At 36.9% G+C, this 20,597-nt stretch overlaps 2 protein-coding genes across 2 annotated transcripts in view; both read left to right on the top strand.

Annotated features, from left to right (window-relative positions):
- Positions 1–1,700, top strand: part of LOC139737291 (squamous cell carcinoma antigen recognized by T-cells 3-like) — a gene marked incomplete at its 5' end in the record, with an annotated part of 77,312 nt that extends 75,612 nt beyond the window's left edge. Inside the window, one exon of the mRNA XM_071647965.1 lies at positions 914–1,700. Coding sequence (XP_071504066.1) covers positions 914–1,118 — 205 coding nt within the window. The remainder of the gene's footprint in view (positions 1–913) is intronic.
- A 9,627-nt stretch (positions 1,701–11,327) lies between these two features.
- The window catches only part of LOC139737289 (uncharacterized), a 37,266-nt gene continuing 27,996 nt past the window's right edge, over positions 11,328–20,597 (top strand). Inside the window, exons 1-2 of the mRNA XM_071647964.1 lie at positions 11,328–11,391; positions 19,105–19,431. Of these exons, the coding sequence (XP_071504065.1) occupies positions 11,328–11,391; positions 19,105–19,431 (391 nt within the window). The remainder of the gene's footprint in view (positions 11,392–19,104; positions 19,432–20,597) is intronic.

Genomic DNA, 20,597 nt, shown 5'->3' with positions numbered 1-20,597 from the left:
CATTATGACTGCGTGTGTGTGAAGATGGGGAATTCCCTACGTAGAAAGCCAATCGCAGCATCAGATTGCCTCACACCTGCTAATCGTCATGATGATGTCATGTATACATATGGACGCGTCCCACCACATTTTCTGCATGTATCAGTGTGTGCGCACACACACACATACACGTACAACATGCGGTGCTAGCTTGAGTGCACTGAAGAAAATATGTGTGTACAAGACAGTTTTTGGCGCATTGAGCTTTACAATCTCGGAAGGTGATAGCACAGGCGAATGCTTTAACCGAGGACATTTTGCTTTACCTCGCTATAACAGGTTTGATTGGCTATGTTTTTCTTTGTTTTAAAGTCACAAAATTTATCTCGTTATAGCAGTTATTTCGTTATAGCCGATCTCGCTATAAGAGTAGCATTTTACATAGACTTGTGTGGAAGGAAATTTGGGACCGGGAAAATTTCCTCGTAATAACCGATATCTCGTTATATCAGTGTTCGTTATACCGAGTTTCCCCTGTAGTAGTAGTAGTAGTAGTAGTAGTAGTAGTAGTAGTAGCTACAGTAGTAGTAGTAGTAGTAGTAGTAGTAGTAGTAGTAGTAGTAGTAGTAGTATATGTCAAGACTGACGTGTTGTAAGCGGGAAACATGTATGAAGGAAAAAATATGTACATTGTACTGCTCTAGATAATACCTAAATGCCAGTGTGATTGTTGTATTTTATGTGAAGACATCAATACGGATCATACAACAGAAAAAAGTGGAGTTCTGATCATATCTAATACCATCATTCCACCTCTTTTTAAGTCTTGTCAGTACTGTGCAACATGTTAATACCGAGAATGTGATATGCCACACAATGTAGCCACACATCCAGTATATATTTTACCTAAAATGTATGCTGATTACTCCTCCAGAGGTGTTATTGGCCCAAGAGGAAAAGGAAGAACACAAGTGTCACTCGTGCCCAGATCTCTCCAACGTCACACCACTCCAAAACCTAAGCCTACACATCCAGGAGGTGTCACAGAAACAAACCAGAATGGAGACAAGGGAAGTAAAGATGAAGCCCGTCCTACCAAACTCACCAATGCTGACTTTTCCAACTTGTTCTTGAAGTGACCGTAGTAATCCACTTGTGTGTCAGTGTCTACTTTTCTGTCTGCATAACACTCTGCAGAATGTAGAGTGAAGATCAGAGCAGACATTGTACAGTTTGTATTTAAAAGAACTTTGCTGTTTCTTCTTGTCATTTTTATGACAAGTTTCTTGTTAATTATGAACATTCTTGTATCATTCAATACCTAACTAAGTCTTTTAAAGCTGTGTTTTAATTCATTCAGCTTGCATGAGTGTAAGGGTGAATAGGCAGGATTGTATGATATGTTTGTAATGAAGAATACCGGACATAAGGTCTGCCCAGGAACAATGGACTGCCAAAGTTCCTGTCAAAGGGACTGCCAAAGTTCCTGTCAAAAGGACTGCCAAGGGGACAGCCAAGAGGACGGCCTAAGGATGGTCATCATGTCAAGTTCAAGTTCAAGTTGATTTATTTCACTTCCAACAAACAAATAATTAGAAAAACAATGAAATGCTCGTATACACAGACATTCAGGAAATCAGTACCACAATGCGATGAACAGAATAACATTGTAAAAGAGATACAGGTAAATTATCAACAGAGATACAAATAACTATTACGTCACTGTGGTAAATGCATATTAGACAATATTGCTGGAAATGGAGGGGACTGCTTAACTTAAAAGCAGAGCTTGTAGTATGCAGTCCCCTCATGGAAAAAAATATAATTACAAAAAAAAAACAACAACGAATTTCCCTAAGCAGTAGTAAAAAAAAAAAAAAAAAAAAAGAAGACAGACAGAGTAATACACACATAAACATGCACACATGTCCTCAGCAGCAAACACAAGTCTGACTGTCTTCTTGACAATTTGTTCAGGATAAACTGTTCCTCCACGGCTACTTCACTTAGCAGCTTGCTTGTATTACATGGTATGAATTACAGGCAGTCTAAAAGTTTTGATGTGACTACAGTCTATGAGCTTTATTTGTATTTCTGGTATTTTAGCTTTTGTTTGTAGCTAAAAAATGGGAAAAAAGAAAGTTTTGAGTTAAGTAATTTATTGCTGACCAATGAGCAGCATAAAACTGTATAGAAGATTTTTGTTAAATGTCATACATTGAAGTACAAATGTAGTTGAGAGAGAGATAGATACACATAGAAAGATAGACAGATAGACAGACAGACCAACAGACAGACAGATAGATAGAAAGAAAGATAGATAGTTAGATAGATAGATAGATAGAAAGATAGATGGTTGTTTTTGTGTGTAATGATACTGAACCACAGGTACACTTCAATGACAATGAAACCACAAAGAAACATGACTTATATATAGGAACATTGTGTATGTCAAATGGTTACCATGTGAACATTTTTAAATTTGCATGTTAAGTATGCTATTATGTCTTTTTTTCTGAAAATACATTTAGTTTTTGTAATCACTGTTACCTCTTCAGACCACAAGTTGTCACAACAAATTTCCTGTGATTGTGGAGACATCTTTGGTGATTGCTCAGAACTTCACAGCTTCTGTCAGTGGCAAGACACATTTTACTGATTATGATGTAATTTGAGTAAAACAAATGAAAATAAACCAGGTGCTAATCGTGTATATCACCTACAGTAGAATTTTATTTGTCCATTTTGTAAGCTTTGGTATGTTAAAGCTGTCCTTAATTCACTACATGAAATCAAAGTATTTTTAGTGAATAGTGTAATAGCATATGAAACATTCCATGCACTGTTTTATCTTTAGCATTGTAAAATGCATCCAAGATTGACTTTTCAGTAGATTTTTACTCACATTATATTATGTTCTAAAAGAAAAAACCATCGAACTACATACAAGTATGTAATAAGCCCATTTTAGCACAGTTCTCATTCACTCATGCGTGGTGTTTGATTTTTTTTATCCTTTCAATATGAACTGTTGCAAACTGTCTTCTCTAATTGTATGGTTGTGAGTGTCAAGTACAAATATACCACCAAAAAGAAAAATGATTTTCTTTCTGTTTTTTCTCCCAAGAAAAGCATAAAATAACATATGTTTTTATGCAGTTTTAGTGGTGTCAATGTAAATATCAGATTTATTTTAGTAATACTATCTGTCTTTGAAGATTTACCTTTTCTGAAGTTAGCAAATCCAAGAAAATTCCTTTCAGTGTAATAAGCAATCAGTAATGAAAGAGCAAAGTCACCCACTTTTCCCTTACAGTCTCAATGTGATTGTAAATCTTGTGTACCATTCTCTCTTTCTTAAGTAAATGTCTGTATGATAACAATGTATTATTGGTGTAAGCAGGTACATCCATTGCATTGTGCTAATATCATAAGGAAATTTTCTATTTGTATTCAAGTTTAGATGATGTGAAAAGACTTAACCCCAACCAGGTCGGGCTTTTTGGCCTGTTCTGTGGCCGGGGGAGGGTTGATTCAAACCCCCCCCCCCCCCCCCCCCCAAGATCTTGGCCGTCGATTGTGCAATTACTCTGAAAATTGGCACATACATTACTTGTCGCGTAATCTCCTATACTACAAAAGAAAAAATTGAATTTTCCATTTTTTATATTTTGTACGAATTAATATTCGTGAAATCATGAATTTTGCTCTAATTCAGAAAATAAAGCAAATGGCATCCTAATTTTGGGTGACATTATTTCTTGTAGCATTCCTAACAATGTACTTGAAAAAAAAAATCTGGTATTGAAGTTAAAGATAATAAAAAGTTTTGGTACCTCAAAAGCTTCCCTGAATTTCCTTGTCTTGGTTTGTGTTTCAGGTTAAAGTACGTTGTCTGTGAGAATTACTCGCCCCAAAGTGCTCTCATGTCTTAGTAATCATGCAATAATGGTTTCGTACCAGAGCCAACGCTGTCCAGCGTCGATAAATATTGTACGAAACAACTGACTGCGACCAGCAGCGTGCAGCCCATTGTACGCATAGCTAACTGCGACTAGCAGCCCCATACGCATAGCGTAATGGGGCTTCGCATTGTAGCATTCAGGATCATGACAGAATTAGTATCGCGGGTAAATGTCAACTTAAAATCCAAAAAATTTCTTCGATTTGAAGACTTACCAATTAAGTTGAAGTATTGAAAACAGGCTTCGAATAACGTTTGGTTCTGCCAATAGCCCCTTTCTGTTCGAATTGATGACTGAATGTGACTCGGTCGAGAGGACCTTGGGAGAGCTACTAGTACATACACTGGATACCATGGCCAGCGCATGCGCACACAAACATCTTATCCGTTCATGGATTTGAAATTTGTGTGCATGTGATGTGTTCGCATGCACTGGCTGTAGTATTCAGTGTACTGTATGTAGCTCTCCTAAGGTCCTGTCGACCGAGTCACATTCAGTCATCAATTCGAACAGAAAGGGACTATAGGCAGAACCAAACGTTGCCCGAAGCCTGTTTTCAATACTTCAACTTAATTGGTAAGTCTTCAAATTGAAGAATTTATGGGATTTTAAGTAGACATTTACCCTGCGATACTAAATTTGTCATGATCCTGAATGCTACAATGCGAAGCCCGATTACGCTATGCGTATGGGACTGCTGGTCGCTATGCGTATGGGGCTGCTGGTCGCAGTTAATTGCATGATTACTAAGACATGAGAGCACTTTGGGGCGAGTAAGTCTCACAGTGTTAGTTATATGAAAGGTACTTTAACCTGAAACACAAACTAAGACAAGGAAATTCAAGGACACTTTTGAGGTACCACAACTTTTTATCATCTTTAATTTCTCATGTATTCTATTGTTTTATGAATTTCTTATTTATTTCTTTGTTTTTCGACCTTTTTTCCGTTTTTTTTTCCACAAAATCTATCACAGAACCTACTCTAAGCATAATTATGCTAAAATCAGTTTATTTCAGCCATTGAAAGTGAAAATAATAATTTTTTTTGAATAAGATGAGACTGGTGAGACTTTTTGAATAAGGTGAGAAAACTCTATTTGCATAGACTTTGTACACAAAATCACGTTTTTGGGCCATTTTCAGTCTGACAAGTATGTATAAAAGGTCATGCAGCGTTGTAACTGTATGTCCGATTTTCACGAAAATGGTGTCAAAAGATGTGCAAGACTTGAAAGTAAAAAGTCAGCAAACGGCGCGGTCAAAAAAATTCGCGCGGCAGAATGGTGACGGAAAATGTCGAGGGGGGTTTGACTCAACTCCCCCGGCCCTTTTAGGGTTAAGTCACAAACAACAGGTAAAGTTTCTTCATAGTTACCTAAGGACTATAAAGATTCTAATGATTAGTCCTAATTACCTGTGCAAACAAACTAGGTGACATGGTGTCATTACCTTCTAACTCTGTGCTGTTATGTTTTCTTTTCAAAAATTCCATTACGTTATTCTCTTCTGTCAATGATTTGAGCAAATACAACCCTACTTCATAAAGTCATCATGGACAGTAATTTATGGGTACGATGGCACTTTGTTTTCTTGATATTTCATTGGAAACTTAAAGGGTGTGTACAGTTCTGGTTGAGGTGAGGATTTAGCTTTTAACATTTTGCGAGATATTCAGAAACCACTCTATGAGATGTCAAAGAGCATGCAATTCTAAGGGGTATCAAAAGTTTATTTGATGAAAATCGGTTTTGAAGTGGCCGAGATATCCAAAAACAAGGTGAAACAAAGAGATCCTAATAAAGTTGGGGCATGTAGTCTTTTATCATTATCACTTTTTGGGATATCTCAGCCATTTGAAAACCAATTTTCATCAAATAAACGTTGAATCCTTCTTAAAATTACATGCTCTATCATATTTCATAAGAGGTTTCTCATTATCTCACTTAGGAATGTAAAAACCATGAATCCCCACCTCAACCAGTATTATACAGCCCCTTAAACTGTAGTCACTCAAAGGCATCAATAACTTTTTGGAGGGTAATTTAAAAATTTGAAATACCACAACTTTCTTCCTTTCAGTTTGGTTTTGCTGACATTTTCAAAGATTATTTGGTTGTACATTGTACTCTAATTATTGAAGTGTACTTGATATAGGGGATTCTCACTAGTATAGTACACCCAGTTTCTCTCTCTCTCTCTCCTTCCATGAGATGTTAATCAGTGTCTACAGGGAGGGGCTCACCTCCCTGGTGTCTACTAAAGGTAGATTTCTATTGTTTTGTAGCCAGGAAGTAACACTCAAAATGAGTCGTTTAATATGGAAACTCTATTTCACACATAATTTCCCATAACATTTTTGCCCATCACTCAAAAATAAAAGAAAAAAATTCCAGTCAAATAAAGAAATATCTTTGAATATGTGTTTCTTTGTTCATATTTCTGTTTTTCTGTCTCTTCATTTGTCAGAGACTTGTGTTGATTTGAAAACTCTCTGTGATACAATACATGTACCATCAGGCAAATTTTATCTCTTTTACTACTCCATATTATCTTTCTATTGATGGAATGAAATTACATCTGATAATACACGATAGTATTTGAATACATTGCAGTAACAGTCTATTTCTGCTGGTTTCAGTCTGGGTTTTTCCTTCTTACCTTTCTTGCCTATCGTGCTATCATTATCACTAATACTATTAATGATGCTTGTGGCTTCAATGCTATTCATACTCATTGTCTTAGTGTTATACCTGTTTTGGAAATCTTCTGTACCTTCTTGCACTGTAACATTTGGCATCCAAGTACTTTTGATCACTATACGTACAATAAAGTCCTCATTACATCAATCTCTCAACCCGCTACATTCTGGTATCCAGGTATACAACTCCAAAGATGGGAGACTGTTGACAATATCGAGAGCACATTATGCATGAAGGGAGCATCTAAAAAATAATAATAATAATACTGTGATAAAGATTAAAACAAATAGATAAATGAATTGCATGACTCATGACTGTAGTATCGTAGGGATAAGAACAATTAACAAAGTGAACCTCTAGCTATATGTACAATGGGTCTGCGCAATAGAATGGGCAATTTGTGAGTGAGTGAGTGAGTGAGTGCATGTAGGGGGGCGGGGGAGGGTCTTAAAGCCCTGACGAGCAAAGGGTGCACCATGGACATGAAGAGTGCACATAATATTCCCTCAATTTTATCAACTCTCATGATCACACCTCAGTATAGTAGGCCTAATTATTTAACCATGATGGCTTGAATATAACGATTGCTGGGCAGTTACGAATACAAATAGGAAGACCATTATGCAACTTTATTTATTTGTGTGAGTGTGTGTGTGTGTGTTTTTTTGTTTTGTTTTTGTTTTTTCCTTTGGGGCAATTTGTTTTGTGAGCAGGTGGAAGTGAACAGGGATAGATTTGATGTGTGTAGAGATGTTTCACATACATGGGGTGGGATTGGGTAGTTGTAGTTGGGGGTGAAGTATGTTCGTGTGTGTGTGTGTGTGTTGGTAATTTTTACTGCTTTGATCAGTGCAGAATTTTTGCGACAGAAACATTTGAGTAGAATGTATCAGGCAGGCCCATAACAAGGATTTAGAGAAGAAGAAGGAATATCATAGTGGACCTTTCTATGAAAACGAACCCCTCCCAGGCTGTTCCCATAGCTATAAGGTCTGGGAAGACATTTTCAAACGTACAATGTATTTTTACATTAGATAGTTTTGGTTTGGCGTATGTATAAGTCACGAAGGAAAGTCTTTGATCTTCGTGCCTATTCTAATGGTTCCAGCCTACTCATCCAATGGTAATCTATCCTATTCTAATGGTTCCAGCCTACTCATCCAATGGTAATCTATACAAAGTTCAGCATCATCCTTCTTGGATGTGTTGCTGAAGATGTCAACCACCTCTTTCGGGTTCATCACTTTTGGTACGTTGAAGGAGTGAATGCAAGAAACATCATAGGATTATAGGATATGGGAAGACCTCCCCTCCCCCCCCCCCCCTTTTTTTTCTTTTTTTTTTTTTGCATTTTAGAATTTTAGAAGGTTCAACGATCTGGTGTACTTTTTGTTAAATATTTGGGAAATTTGCAGCCAAAAATCATAAGATGGAGCGTTCGTTATATATCTAAAGGGATGGAATAGTTTGGGTTGAGATGTGACTTCAGTTTTCCATCTTAGTTGTGAGATAATAAAATATATGAAAAACACACAATTCTAAGAAATTCAGAGTTTATTTGATGAAAATTGCTTTTGAAAAAAAAACAACAACAAAGAAGTCCTGATAAAAGGTGGGATCTATGCACCTTTAATTAAGATCACTTTGTCTTACTTTGTTTTTCGATAGCTTAGCCATTTCAAAACCAATTTTCATCAAATAAATATTGAATTCCTGCTGAATTGTATGGTCTTTGAAATTCCAAAGGTGGTTTCTAATGATCTCCCTAAATGTAAAAATCTGAATCCCCCCCCCCCCCACCAACTAACATCTTTCCTCCCAACTCGAACTGCTATAGTCAAGTTTAAACTGGCTGTCAAGAATCCGATGTCTTGAGTGGCTATTAAAGCTATTCACTCCGCGTCAACCATAAACGCCGACGAAACGGGAGGAAGGAGAGTGGCGCAACTCTTATCATGTTCATTGTAATAAATTCTTATTTCGGTAAAATTGGATACCTGGGGGTCATATACTTCTGTTGTATTTCGATATTTGGAAAGAAGTTTTCACCTTTATTTGTTTATCTATTTGTTTGTTTGTTTGTTCCTCCTTCTCCACCCCCCTTGTACGATCCCAAAAGCTTGTAATGTGCATGTAAGGAATCAGAAGCATTAAAGGGGAATGAATGCCAAATGTATAAATCGATTGAGTTCTTTTGCACCATTAATATGGCGTTTCTAGACAATAAAAGGAATGCAGCTCTGCTTATACTTTAGAAAAGAAACAAGACACAGTAATATGAATTTCATATGAACCACAGCAATTCAATAGTGTGATGTTAAGAGGCTGCAGAAGAAGTAAAGATTTGAATTTGAATTTGAATTTGTTGGTAAACATTGTTTGGGTAATCAAGCCTTCAAGCACTGCATAAACAAAGAATAAGGAGTGAGAAGAAACTGCTGTTCAGGTAGGACGTAATATATATTTTTTTCCCTTCTCTATTTTTCAGGATTATGAAACAAGTTGCCCCGAATCTTATATCGACACGGAATATGTTTATAGAAGGAACAGGCTGATGAAGCAAAGTACGGAGCTTGTTCAGGGCTGAATTTATTTTTGACACACTCATCTGGTAATGGTCATGTAGGTAAAACTGGAAACAAACTGTATTGCTAAGATGCGACGAAGGATTAAAGGAAAGAAAATGGAGCTCAGCGGCTAGGTCTGTAAGAAGACAAAGACGTACAATCCATTCAGGGAGACGGGCAGGCGCTATGTAGACGTACGTTGGAGGCACTGCGGTAGGTTGACGTGTGCAAATTTGAGGCTGCAAGTATCTGAAATATTCATTGTGAAACAAGGATGTCAATTTCATTATCCCGATGGATCACGTTCCACTGAAAGTTGAGTTTTTTTCGTGCCTTCGTTATAATACAGTGTAATAATGATAAAATCTAACTCCCCTCCTTTCTCTCTCTCTCTCTCTTTCGAAGTAATGGCGTGCCATACAGATAGGAAGCTCCCAGGAAACCAATTTACTTGATGATTTTAAGCCGATTTTGTTGCCGACATTTTACAGTTGCCTGTAGAAGGAAAATGAACCCTTGAATAAAGTTACTGTTAGCAAATATGTGCTATATCTCAAGTTCCAGGAGATGCTTCTTTTTTAAAACTAAATTGTCTGTTTTTGTATTTCATGAGAAGTCTAGCTTGTGTGGCAGATTTTTAGATATGATTATGATAACTATAAATGTGGTTGTTTCTTGTGTACTTGATGGAAAATACACTGTTGGTCATAAAGATGGAATATTTTTAAACACATTGTCATTACATTATTATTTTCATTCTCCGTCGTTTAAAGGGATGGTATAGTAAACTTGGTTGAGATGGAGCTTCAGGTTTCCGGCTCTTTTATGAGATAATGATAAACCTCTTTTGAAACATCTTATGAAATTTGAAAGAGCATGTAATTCTAAGGGGAATTCAAAGTTTATTTGATAAAACCGGTTTTGAAATGGATGAGGAAATCTAAAAACAAAGAGTTCCTAATAAAAGATTGGACCCACCTTTTATCAGGACCACTTTAGTTGAATTTGTTATATCTCAGCCTTTCAAAATTGATTTCATTAATTAAACTTTGAAATCCTCTTAGGATTGCACGCTTTTTGATATTTCACAAGTGATTTCTAATCATCTGTCAAAAGTTAGTATCTGATGAATGATCTCAACATAAACAATACCATCCCTCTATGTATCATTACCACAATCTAAGCACGTTTGACGGTGATTTTTTTTTCTGAATTACAATTGGTAATTGGTTGGTGTCTAGAGCATAAAAAAAAAAAGATTACAATAGACACTCTACCAAGGATAATGACACGTTTTGTTTGTTTGTTTTTTCATTCAAATCTTCGTCAGTTTTTCAATTATATTTTTTTGGCGATTTCATTGACCATTTTGCATTAAAGTGGAGACATTGTTGTTCATAACTTAGTCACTTGTAGCCTGCGGGTATGTCCACTCCTGGCAAAGCGCACGAATCAGGGCCTGCAGACTTCGCGGCATGCTGTAAACTAGCGTGTTGACATTATCATGTCATTCTTCCATAAGAGCGTCGGCCCAATGCTACACAGTTTGAGGGATAACATAAACATCGTTGATAGCTAGGCTTGAGGCATGACATGCATGCTCTCTTGGGATCATATCTAGCGAGCAAGATGGCCATGGCAACTGCTCCACGAGCATTGCCTCAAGGAATTCCCTTGCTGCAGCGGCCCTGTGCGGTCTAGCATTGTCTTTCTATACAGTCAGAAATTATGTCCGTACTTTCGTTTTGCTTGTGTAAGGCAGTGGTATTCTAGGATAGCTTCGTGCACGACGGCGTTGACGATTCTTTCCGAATCGTGGCGTTTTTCCACCGTAATGGATGCCAGCCCATATCATCACTGAGCCGTCAGCTCCTCGAGTCGTCTCTTTGATGCAGTCACCACAAAGGTTCTTCCCGGGTGATAGACGAACTCGTTGTCTCCCATCTGTTCTGTTAAGGGTGTAGCGGCTCTTGTCCGTGAAGACAATATGTCGCCATGTGTCCATGGAGGAAGCATCTGTGCTCCCCAGCCATGCTAGCCCAGTGAAGACGAGCAACCCTTTGGCGAACGGCCAGGCATGCACATTTAGTCAACCGTATCTAGTGCTTGGTAACCATGTTGGAACAGTCTCCGATTAACGGTTGCCCTGAAAACATTGATCCTATGTCTCCTTCCACAGGTAACGAAGAGGATTCGAAGGCACTTTCCGGTTTCTCCTGCAGGGATTCAATGGTTGGCAGTCATCTTGCCTTTGGTTAAGATTGGATATCCTGGAGGTTTCTGTGGCCGCACATTGCCTCATCCCTTTTGTCGTTTCAGGATCTTACAGACTGTACTCTGTGATGTCCCAACGAGGCCGCGAAGACATCCCGATGATGTTACCCTGTTTGTGGCCAACCTGCCGCACTGTCATCACTCTTTTATTCGTTGAACAAGGCATAGCCTATGAAACGTTCGTAACAATTTTTCTTGCGAACGGTTCAAAAAGCTCGAAAACATCCTCGTTTTAAAGGCAACATTGCATTATCAGCAATAGGAACAGAATCTCACATGAAATGGCTTTTATAGTCTCGCATATAAAGCACGTATAATGCACATATTTTCAATACTATTATATCACCTGTGTAATGGGGAAACGAATGGGGAGACGTTATGTAATCACTCAACTACATTTTACCTGTATAGACTGTTAGATACCAGTAAAAACTGTGCAATAAATTCCAACATATTCCATCTTTTTGACCAACAGCACAATAATATATAGAGATAATGAGAAAGGAAGGAGAAATTGGTAGCTTTGACATCATTATTCCTCTCACTGTTCCTCCTTTGAGGAAAAGTGCAAGAGTTGAAATATAATATATGTATGTGTGTGTGTGTGTGCGAATATATATCATTAATGATTATATTTCAATATTTTGATTGTAATAAATCTTGATGATTATTGTTCATTTCCTTTCTGCCAAGTTTTGAGTGTCTTGCAGGATCATGGCTTCTATTCCCTATGAGTGCTCTGTCGCCGTCATGCTTGACCCAAAACCTGATGATGAAATCAAGATCATAAAAATGGCATTAATTAACTAGTACTCTTGCACGACATGCTATCAGGTTTGGCTTTTGTTCCCTCCCCTTCCCTCTCAGCCTCTGTTTATTTCTCCCTCTCTCTCCATCCCCCTTCTCTCTCTCTCTCTCTCCCTCTCTTCCTTTCTATCTCCTCTCTCCGTTCTCATTCTCGTCTGCTGGCGCAGTTTGTCGAAGCAGCCAGCTCCCTGTCACGGATTGCACTTCGAGCTGAGGATGTTTCTCAAGTCAAGTGGAATCCTCCTTCACACTCTCATTCCTTGCTGAGTTTTCGTCTGTACTATTGTTAGTTGGATTATCAGCTGGATTCAAGTTCAACATAGAATCCATTAAAAAGAGCACACCCTGAAGGAGTGAACTATGACTTGATGTCTTCGTTTTGATGGTAATGGTGGATTGGAACGTGTATTATTTTGTGTAGAACTACAGAGTTAGGTTCTTTGCTTACATCCACTTTTTTGTAGGAGGTAGAGGCTTGGTCATAAAGCCTGTAGTAAGTTGGCAGGGAGGTGGAAGAGAACTCTTACATCGCAGACTCTCCGCTTACATCTATCGGATGGTAAGGAGGCGAACAGACTGGTGTTAATCAGCTTCTCACGGAGAGGAGGTGAAGACAAAACCATGGAGAGCAAGATGACATCTCGCATTTTTATGGCCGTTGTCTTCTTGGCTACAAATGTGGTAAATCTTTATTTTTTGTTTTATCTTTTTTCTCATTTCCCACTTGCTGAAATCGTCTGTGATTTGTTCTGTTTATTCTGTTTGAAATGAGTCCACATGTAATAGAATGCCATAGTAACTTTCCCTTGATATAACTATTTCTATCAAGAAAGTGAATGTTCAAATGACAATTGTATAATTTCGAATCCGGATATGTTTCTTTATTGACATGAAGCTAGACCATATCAATCATTCATCTTAACGCGGGCCATGTGGTAATGCAAAAAATGGGGGTGATGATTCATAGCAGTAAGGAACGAGTCTTAACATAACATTTTCTCTAGGCTAGGTAGTTCTCATTAGCTTCGAAATACAAGCAGTGCGTTCGTATTATGGTGGTAAACACTGATTTAAAACAACAGCAACAACAATTAGGGACTTCAGGTACTTGAGCCAATCACCGCCATGTCCACACAAAATGAAATGGAATCGAGATTAACGTTCAAACGTTAAGAAGACATTATCAACTTAGGGAAGTCATGTGAATGACTTCGTGAATGTCAGATTGTGTTCTGAGTGTTATATCGGAATTAATAAAGGGGTGGAAATTTTCGGTGAGTAAAATACAAGAAACTGAATATAAATAGACTCAAACAATTTTTGTTCACACCATTTTTTGTGTGTGCTGCACTTGAGAATTTGGGCTAGAATCAGAATCTTAATCTGCGGATTTTTGACGTATCAGCTGTTATGTATTGTAGTAAAAGCTGTAGGGTCTACTAGATACTATACATATATATATATATATATATATATATATATATATATATATATATATATATATATATATATAATATGTGCGTGTGTGTGTGTGTGTGTGTGTGTGTATATATGATAAGAAGTCTAATAATATTGTAGCTTAACCGAAGTGATACCACAGAAAAAGAAATATGAGGAGCATTTATTGTAGCGTGAGGTTAAGGAGGAGAAGCAAAATGTAATGTGCTGAAGATGAAAAAATAAGAATCAAGACATTCTACTTGAGACTGTGCATGCATATCTGTTACTATTTCTGGCTACCTATGGCCATAGGTGAGTTAACTTTGTCGTTGGTATTTCTTTTCTGTTAGTTTTGTTTTTGTTCAAAGGCCGATGAAAAATACATGTTTGCATGTATATATGTAGAGCCTATAATATGTTTTATAATCGTAATTATATATAGTTATATATATATATATATATATATATATATATATATATATAATACATATATATACATATATGTATGTATGTATATGAAGAGTTTGTTCGCAAAAACCGATAAGTCCATATTTGCCAAATGGAGATATTTGCGATTAAAGGTCAAGAAAAATAAATAGAATAATAAGAAAATGTGTGTTTCTTTTGACCATAACTTCCAAAATATACCTTTATATGTAGTGACCACTATGTCATTTAAAATGTATTATTTTATACTTTATGACAGAGACCGTACTTCAAAATCTTCAAAAATGGACTTATCGGTTTTTGCGAACAAACTCTTCCTATATATATATATGTATATATATATATATATATATATATATATATATATATATATATATATATATATATGTACGTCGCTGAAATTTACGTTTGTGTGTGTATGTGTGTGTACGTGTGCGTGTGTGTTGTTCCTTGACATCTGTTTCTACTGTTTCATTGCCTGCAGTCACACACACAATCGAGTACGGGAGCAATTCATTATTCTGTCGTTTTAGGGAATGTTAACGTATTGCTTATCAAACTTTTGGCCCTTCAATACAGTAATTTACATACAAGACCAGTGTCCGAACTTGTCCTCAGTGAAGTCATAAGATCTCCATTTCAGAAGAGAAAAGAAAAAGAAAAAACACAGATCATTAATCGCTAGAATGCTTAATAGCAGCGTTCAATGGCACATCCTCCCACACCAATACATTATTGTGTTGATCTGATCATGAAGGTGAACGAATATACCCTATATCCGTGCAATGTAAGGCGTCTAATATGATATCAGCTCCCGAGAAGTTTTCTCTGGCCCAATAATCTTTCATGGAATCAGTTGTGTGTGTGTGTGTGCGTGTGTGTATGTCTAAGCATGATATAGTGACGGAAAGCGTGCGTTATTCTTGATTACACGCAGACAGTCAAATCCACTCACCAACAAAGACTAATAAAATGATAATTAGTTGACTAGTTGTGCATCAAATGCAAGTTCGTATTTTTTTTTTATCCCTGTTCCAGTAACACTGATCAACCCATTACATTTCTCTTTCCTTTAGATCACAAACTGCCTTCAAATGACAGGTAAGAAAAGATATGTTTCTTTTTGTTTTCTTTGCGACTAAAACGTGTAATTCCTCCCAGAAGTGTTTTTGTTACCCGTAATGTTTTAATGAGTTATCCGATGATTAGACCAAGGCCCTATCTATGCCACTGTGATTCCTTAATGAATTCAATGCGTCCATGTCAATTCGGCAGCATAGAGACACAATGGTTTAGTTTTATCAATAGGAGCACCAAAGTGCCAAATGGGAGACACACGTTTATAATAGCTTTAGCCATCATAGATAAATCCAGATATTGACGTAATCGAGCCCTTGTGAAATTTGCAAGGAAAGCCCTGGTGTGACAGTCATTTTTTTTCTTTTTCTTTTTTGATAGCCGATTTTAACAATAAATATTAAGCAGATTATTACATATTTGGGCAGAGTCAAATTGTGCTCTGTATTTCAGGAACATTATAATATGTCTTACCAAAGCTATATTTTTTTGTTTACATTATTTGGTTAGGAGGGAACAGGTATATTTTCTTTTCACGAAGTATACAGAGAATAGGAAATGGCCGCCAGTGTGGTAAAAAAAAATAGCGATTAGTGTAGGTAGATATATAATCCTTCTATATAGATACTTGCTCCATCGAGAATAGTGTAATAATCACATTAAATCAGTAGGTACCTACATGTATATACGACAATTTTGAAATTCTGTAAAGACATATTATTCCTCTTTTCTTCTTCTTTTTTGACATTGGTAACGTGAGGTAATGCGCATAATGTCATCGTATTCATGAATATTTTCCATCTCATTGGCAGTAAATACATGAAACTAAATAAGACGATTACCGATGTGTTTGTCTTTACCTGTAGGATTCGTTTTAGTGTTCAAATTGTATATATGGTTACATTCTGTCATTTTATACAAAACAGTCATTCTAGGGCTACAGTATTGAATATGATCATTCTTTGATCACGTGCAGGAACAATGTGTAAAGTATGTGTAAATATAATCATGCGTTTGCTATTATGTTGAAGAAACCTTCTAGCGTACATGAAAATAATAATCATAAAAGGCCCAAGAATACCGCTAATGCGTGCATGAAGCCTCGTGATGTATGTCGGACTCGTAGGCCTTGTTTGCCCAGTACCGAACTCATGGTCCTTTTTCGCCTAGTCTCTGGCCTATATGGGCCTATGCTTGACTGTAATATTGAACTGGTAGGCGTTATGACTCAAGGACTGCATGACTCGTGGGCTGTGACTGATGTGACTATGGGTGTCAGGCTCATGACAAATCCCTGTTACTTGCAGCTATAGGATCCACAGACCTTATGATATAGGCTCGTAGAATAATGTTTACATTAATCATCGGATAATAGGCCATCCCGATGAAAAAGAGGATGAAGGAGGAATGAGGATGGTGATTGAGAAGGGGATGGAAGGAGGAGGAGAACACTCTTTCTCATCATCTGCTCTTGACGCTATAGGAGTCTGCTTCATTAGAAACTTAATTTGAAACTTGTTTCAAAACACCCTACGCCTTTCCAGTTTCCATTCACACGGTAAATTTGCTTAATTAGAAAATTTATTTGACATTGCTTAATTAGAAAATTAATTCAAATTAAGCAAACTCGGTACGTGTGAATGCCCGGTGCATGTCACGTTATTCTTTTCAATAATTTTTTATCACTCTGTTTATATGTGATCTAGTCTTTTGCTATGCAAGTCATATCTATCCTAACTGCGCCAAACTGGATATCAAGTGCTATAACTCCCTTTCTAGTAATAGTACTTTCTGACTTTTTATCTTTCTACTCTGTTTCAATATTCTCCGTCGTCACGACCTTATCCTGACACTGATGACCTTCACCTGTCAATACATCCCTTAAAATCATCAGTTGAAGCCTGTACCTTGTAATGTACTGGTTGTATCAAGTGATGTATAAATATTTTATATTTCATTAGTTCCAATACCTAGGTAAGAAAGACTGATTAACCTTCGTGGCATGTCGGCAATGTTACCATCCCTCCATAAAAACTTGTCAAAATTCTTACGTCCTATTTCTTGTCAATGTCTGCCCATGTATCACCTGTTTTTATGTAGCCCTTTAGGCGTTTAATTCTTAAATCTCCTTCAGACACTAAAAAAAGACAATCTGTACAAGTTTACCAAAACATGATAATGTGTGGATTGAGAGAATGCAGCAATATCAGTGGACCCATGGACGTACTACTTGCATAGACCATAGACCTTGTGGACATTCATCGCTTTTTAATTCATTCATGCACCTGCTCCTGTCAAAGGTATTACACACATATTTTGAACATTCCTTCTCAATTTTATCCAGTCTTGTCCACCGACACCCAGCCTAGATAGAAAGAAAAAGACAAGACGGGGCTTGGAAAAATCTTGTAAAAAAAGACATAAGCATGAAGATAATGAATCTCTTTGGAATAAAAAAAAAATGAATGTGCAGTTGTAACACATAATTTTCGGAAATAATCATTTCATTCGCGATACGCTAATTAATAAGTGAAGGAAACATCAAGGCATGTTGACTGTGATTTGCAATCTATTTTTTTCCCATTTGTCGCACATTGTTTTAGAGTAAACATGAACAGTAACAATAGACGACAGGCATGTCTTACCATTTGGCAACGTGCTCTGTCTGGCCGCAAGTGTCCACTTCAGTATGATTACCAATTTACTTGACACGAATTTGTCGTTTTGTGGTCTGCTGCTCCCCATCGTTGGTGTTTATACGTTCAAGGGTAGTTGAGTCTATTGAAAGCAAATTGAAGGAATATCATTTTTTTGTCACTGGCGATGAACGATTTTACAGTCGTCATTGTCCAAACGTCTGAATGTACTCATAAAGATATAATCAGGTGGCGGTGGAGAAGAATGGGATCAAAGAAAGATTTTCATTCCTATTCCAAAAGTGTAGCAGGTCCATGAAACAGCATATCACAGTTTGAAGTAAATTGGACAGTCGATTCAAAAGTTAGGAATTGTTAAAAGTTTTAGTACCTCGACGCCCCTGGAGATGAAGAATATACGTATCATCATTACGTAATGTGTGTTGTATCATGATGTGGTCAGTATTTCAATTAAAAGTATTATTTACACTAATTGGAAGCAGTAAATTAAAAATTGTTATCACATTTTACGCATCTGTGTAGGTCAGTTGATCACAAGAACGCTATATATATATGAAAATATCGCAATAAAGCGTAAAATATGAGGAGATATCACTATTTTTCTCATAAACCATAGCTATAAAACTTTATTCTAGAAAACAGTTTTGTTACAGTTATATTCAACCATTACTTAACGTTGAGTATACTGGTTAGCGTATTTACAGAGGTTTTTTCTCTGTTAACTCACATTTTAGAACTATTTTGAAGCACTAAAGCTGGGTTTTTGTTTCATCTGCAAATGGTAAATAATGGCTTAATTTGTAAAGAAGGGTAACCCAATGATTCATGGATGTGATGCCTTATCTTAATGCGATCACTGTTTCAGAATGATATCACCTTTTTTTTTTTGTTACCATGATGTGATATGTGTCGGATAGGGTCGGGTCGTCGTGTGGTATTCAATATCCCTTCAGGGTATGCTATGTTGAGAAGTTATGACGTTTCGTAATGCGGTCATTATTTCATTTTATGTATCTCATAGCATTCATCATGAGCTTTGCTCATTGACAAACAAAATACACATTTAAAGAGGAATGAATTACATGATATTGACCGAGTTCTTATTGTTTGTACATTATGATTTTGAAAGACCGTTCTAGCAAACAAAAAGAGAAGATGCCCGTTCTCTCGTTCTATTCGTTAACATGCAGACAGAGTTCGTCTGGTCGATGGATCAGACGGCAGCGAAGGCACGGTACAAATACTCGCCCAGGGTAACCGCGAGTCCTGGGGGACTGTATGCGATGACCTCTGGGACCTACCCAGTGCTGATGTTGTTTGCCGGATGCTCGGTTTTCGTCGCGCTCTGGTTGCATGGAAATATTCGCACTTTGGGCGGCCTGAAGACGCAGATTCCATAATCTACGATAATGTCGATTGCAAGGGTGACGAAAATACTATTTACGACTGTCCATCATCGAATGAATGGGATCACGACTGTACGTACCTAGAGTTTGCTGGTGTCACCTGTGCCAGAGGTGTGTAAAACTTTATTGGAATCGCGTGGCTTATTTCATCCTCATTGTCGTATAGACCATGTACAATAACTCTGGGCATCTGCATGTGCGTGTATATTGTAGTGATATACTAATACTATCTTATGACATATAATCATCCATCTCCTTTAACGTGCCACACACACACGCACGGATATAGTATATATATATATATATATATATATATATATATATATATATATATATATATATTATATATATTATATATAGGGAGATCGTGCAAGAAGGGGTCCCGACCTTGTACAGAACCAGTGTAGCTCCTTCATTATTCATTCAGTGCGAGAAGATAAGAGCATTCGCGGACGTAGCTAGTGATCCACGTACGCTATGTGGTTTATTCCCAAGCTTTCGGTCATAACGACCGAAAGCTTAGGAATAAACCACATACTTTGATCACTAGCTACGTCCACGAATGCTCTTATCTTCTCGCACTATATATAATATATATATATATATATATATATATATATATATATATATATATATATTTATATATATATATATATATATATATATATATATGTATATATATATATAATATTTATATGTATATATATATATATATATATATATATATATATAATTATATTGATCTACATAAATACTGGTAGGTGATTGGTCTTCACACAATCACTCACCTATAGCAGCAACAATGAAAAATCATTATGTTGCCTGCAGTCACGTCTCGTCAGATTATATAATTTCAGAATTTGACGGTTCCGAGGCTAGACTGAAATAAACCATACTACGTTTGAACATTATGCCAACCATTATAACGAAGCTTTGTTTTGACTAGCAATATGATGTAACACTCAGTAGTTCCTTGGGAGTTTTATTTTTCCCTTCGATACTGTTTCCCTCTGCATTTCGGGAAAATGTAATTTGTTAGGGAAAATATAACTCTCCTTTGGACGTCAAGTGTTACATAACATCTCTAGAAGGCACACTCTGTGTCAGTGATGGCAGCTAATTTCATGTAAGGAGTATAGGGATGGAGAGGGTGGAGACAAAAACACTGAAGGTGAAATAATCATGTCCTCAAGTGTGAAAATAGATGATAGATGACCTATGTATACATTCATGGCCGTAGGCGGGATTTTTTTTTCGGGGGGGGGGATTGGCGGTTA

Source organism: Diadema antillarum, unplaced genomic scaffold, assembly GCF_040938485.1.
Source record: "Diadema antillarum isolate AM-2024a unplaced genomic scaffold, OU_Dant_1.0 seq00000688_RagTag, whole genome shotgun sequence".
In the NCBI taxonomy this organism is placed as follows: domain Eukaryota; kingdom Metazoa; phylum Echinodermata; class Echinoidea; order Diadematoida; family Diadematidae; genus Diadema; species Diadema antillarum.
Note: the sequence above shows the minus strand (reverse complement) of the source record. Positions and strands in the feature narration are given on the sequence as shown.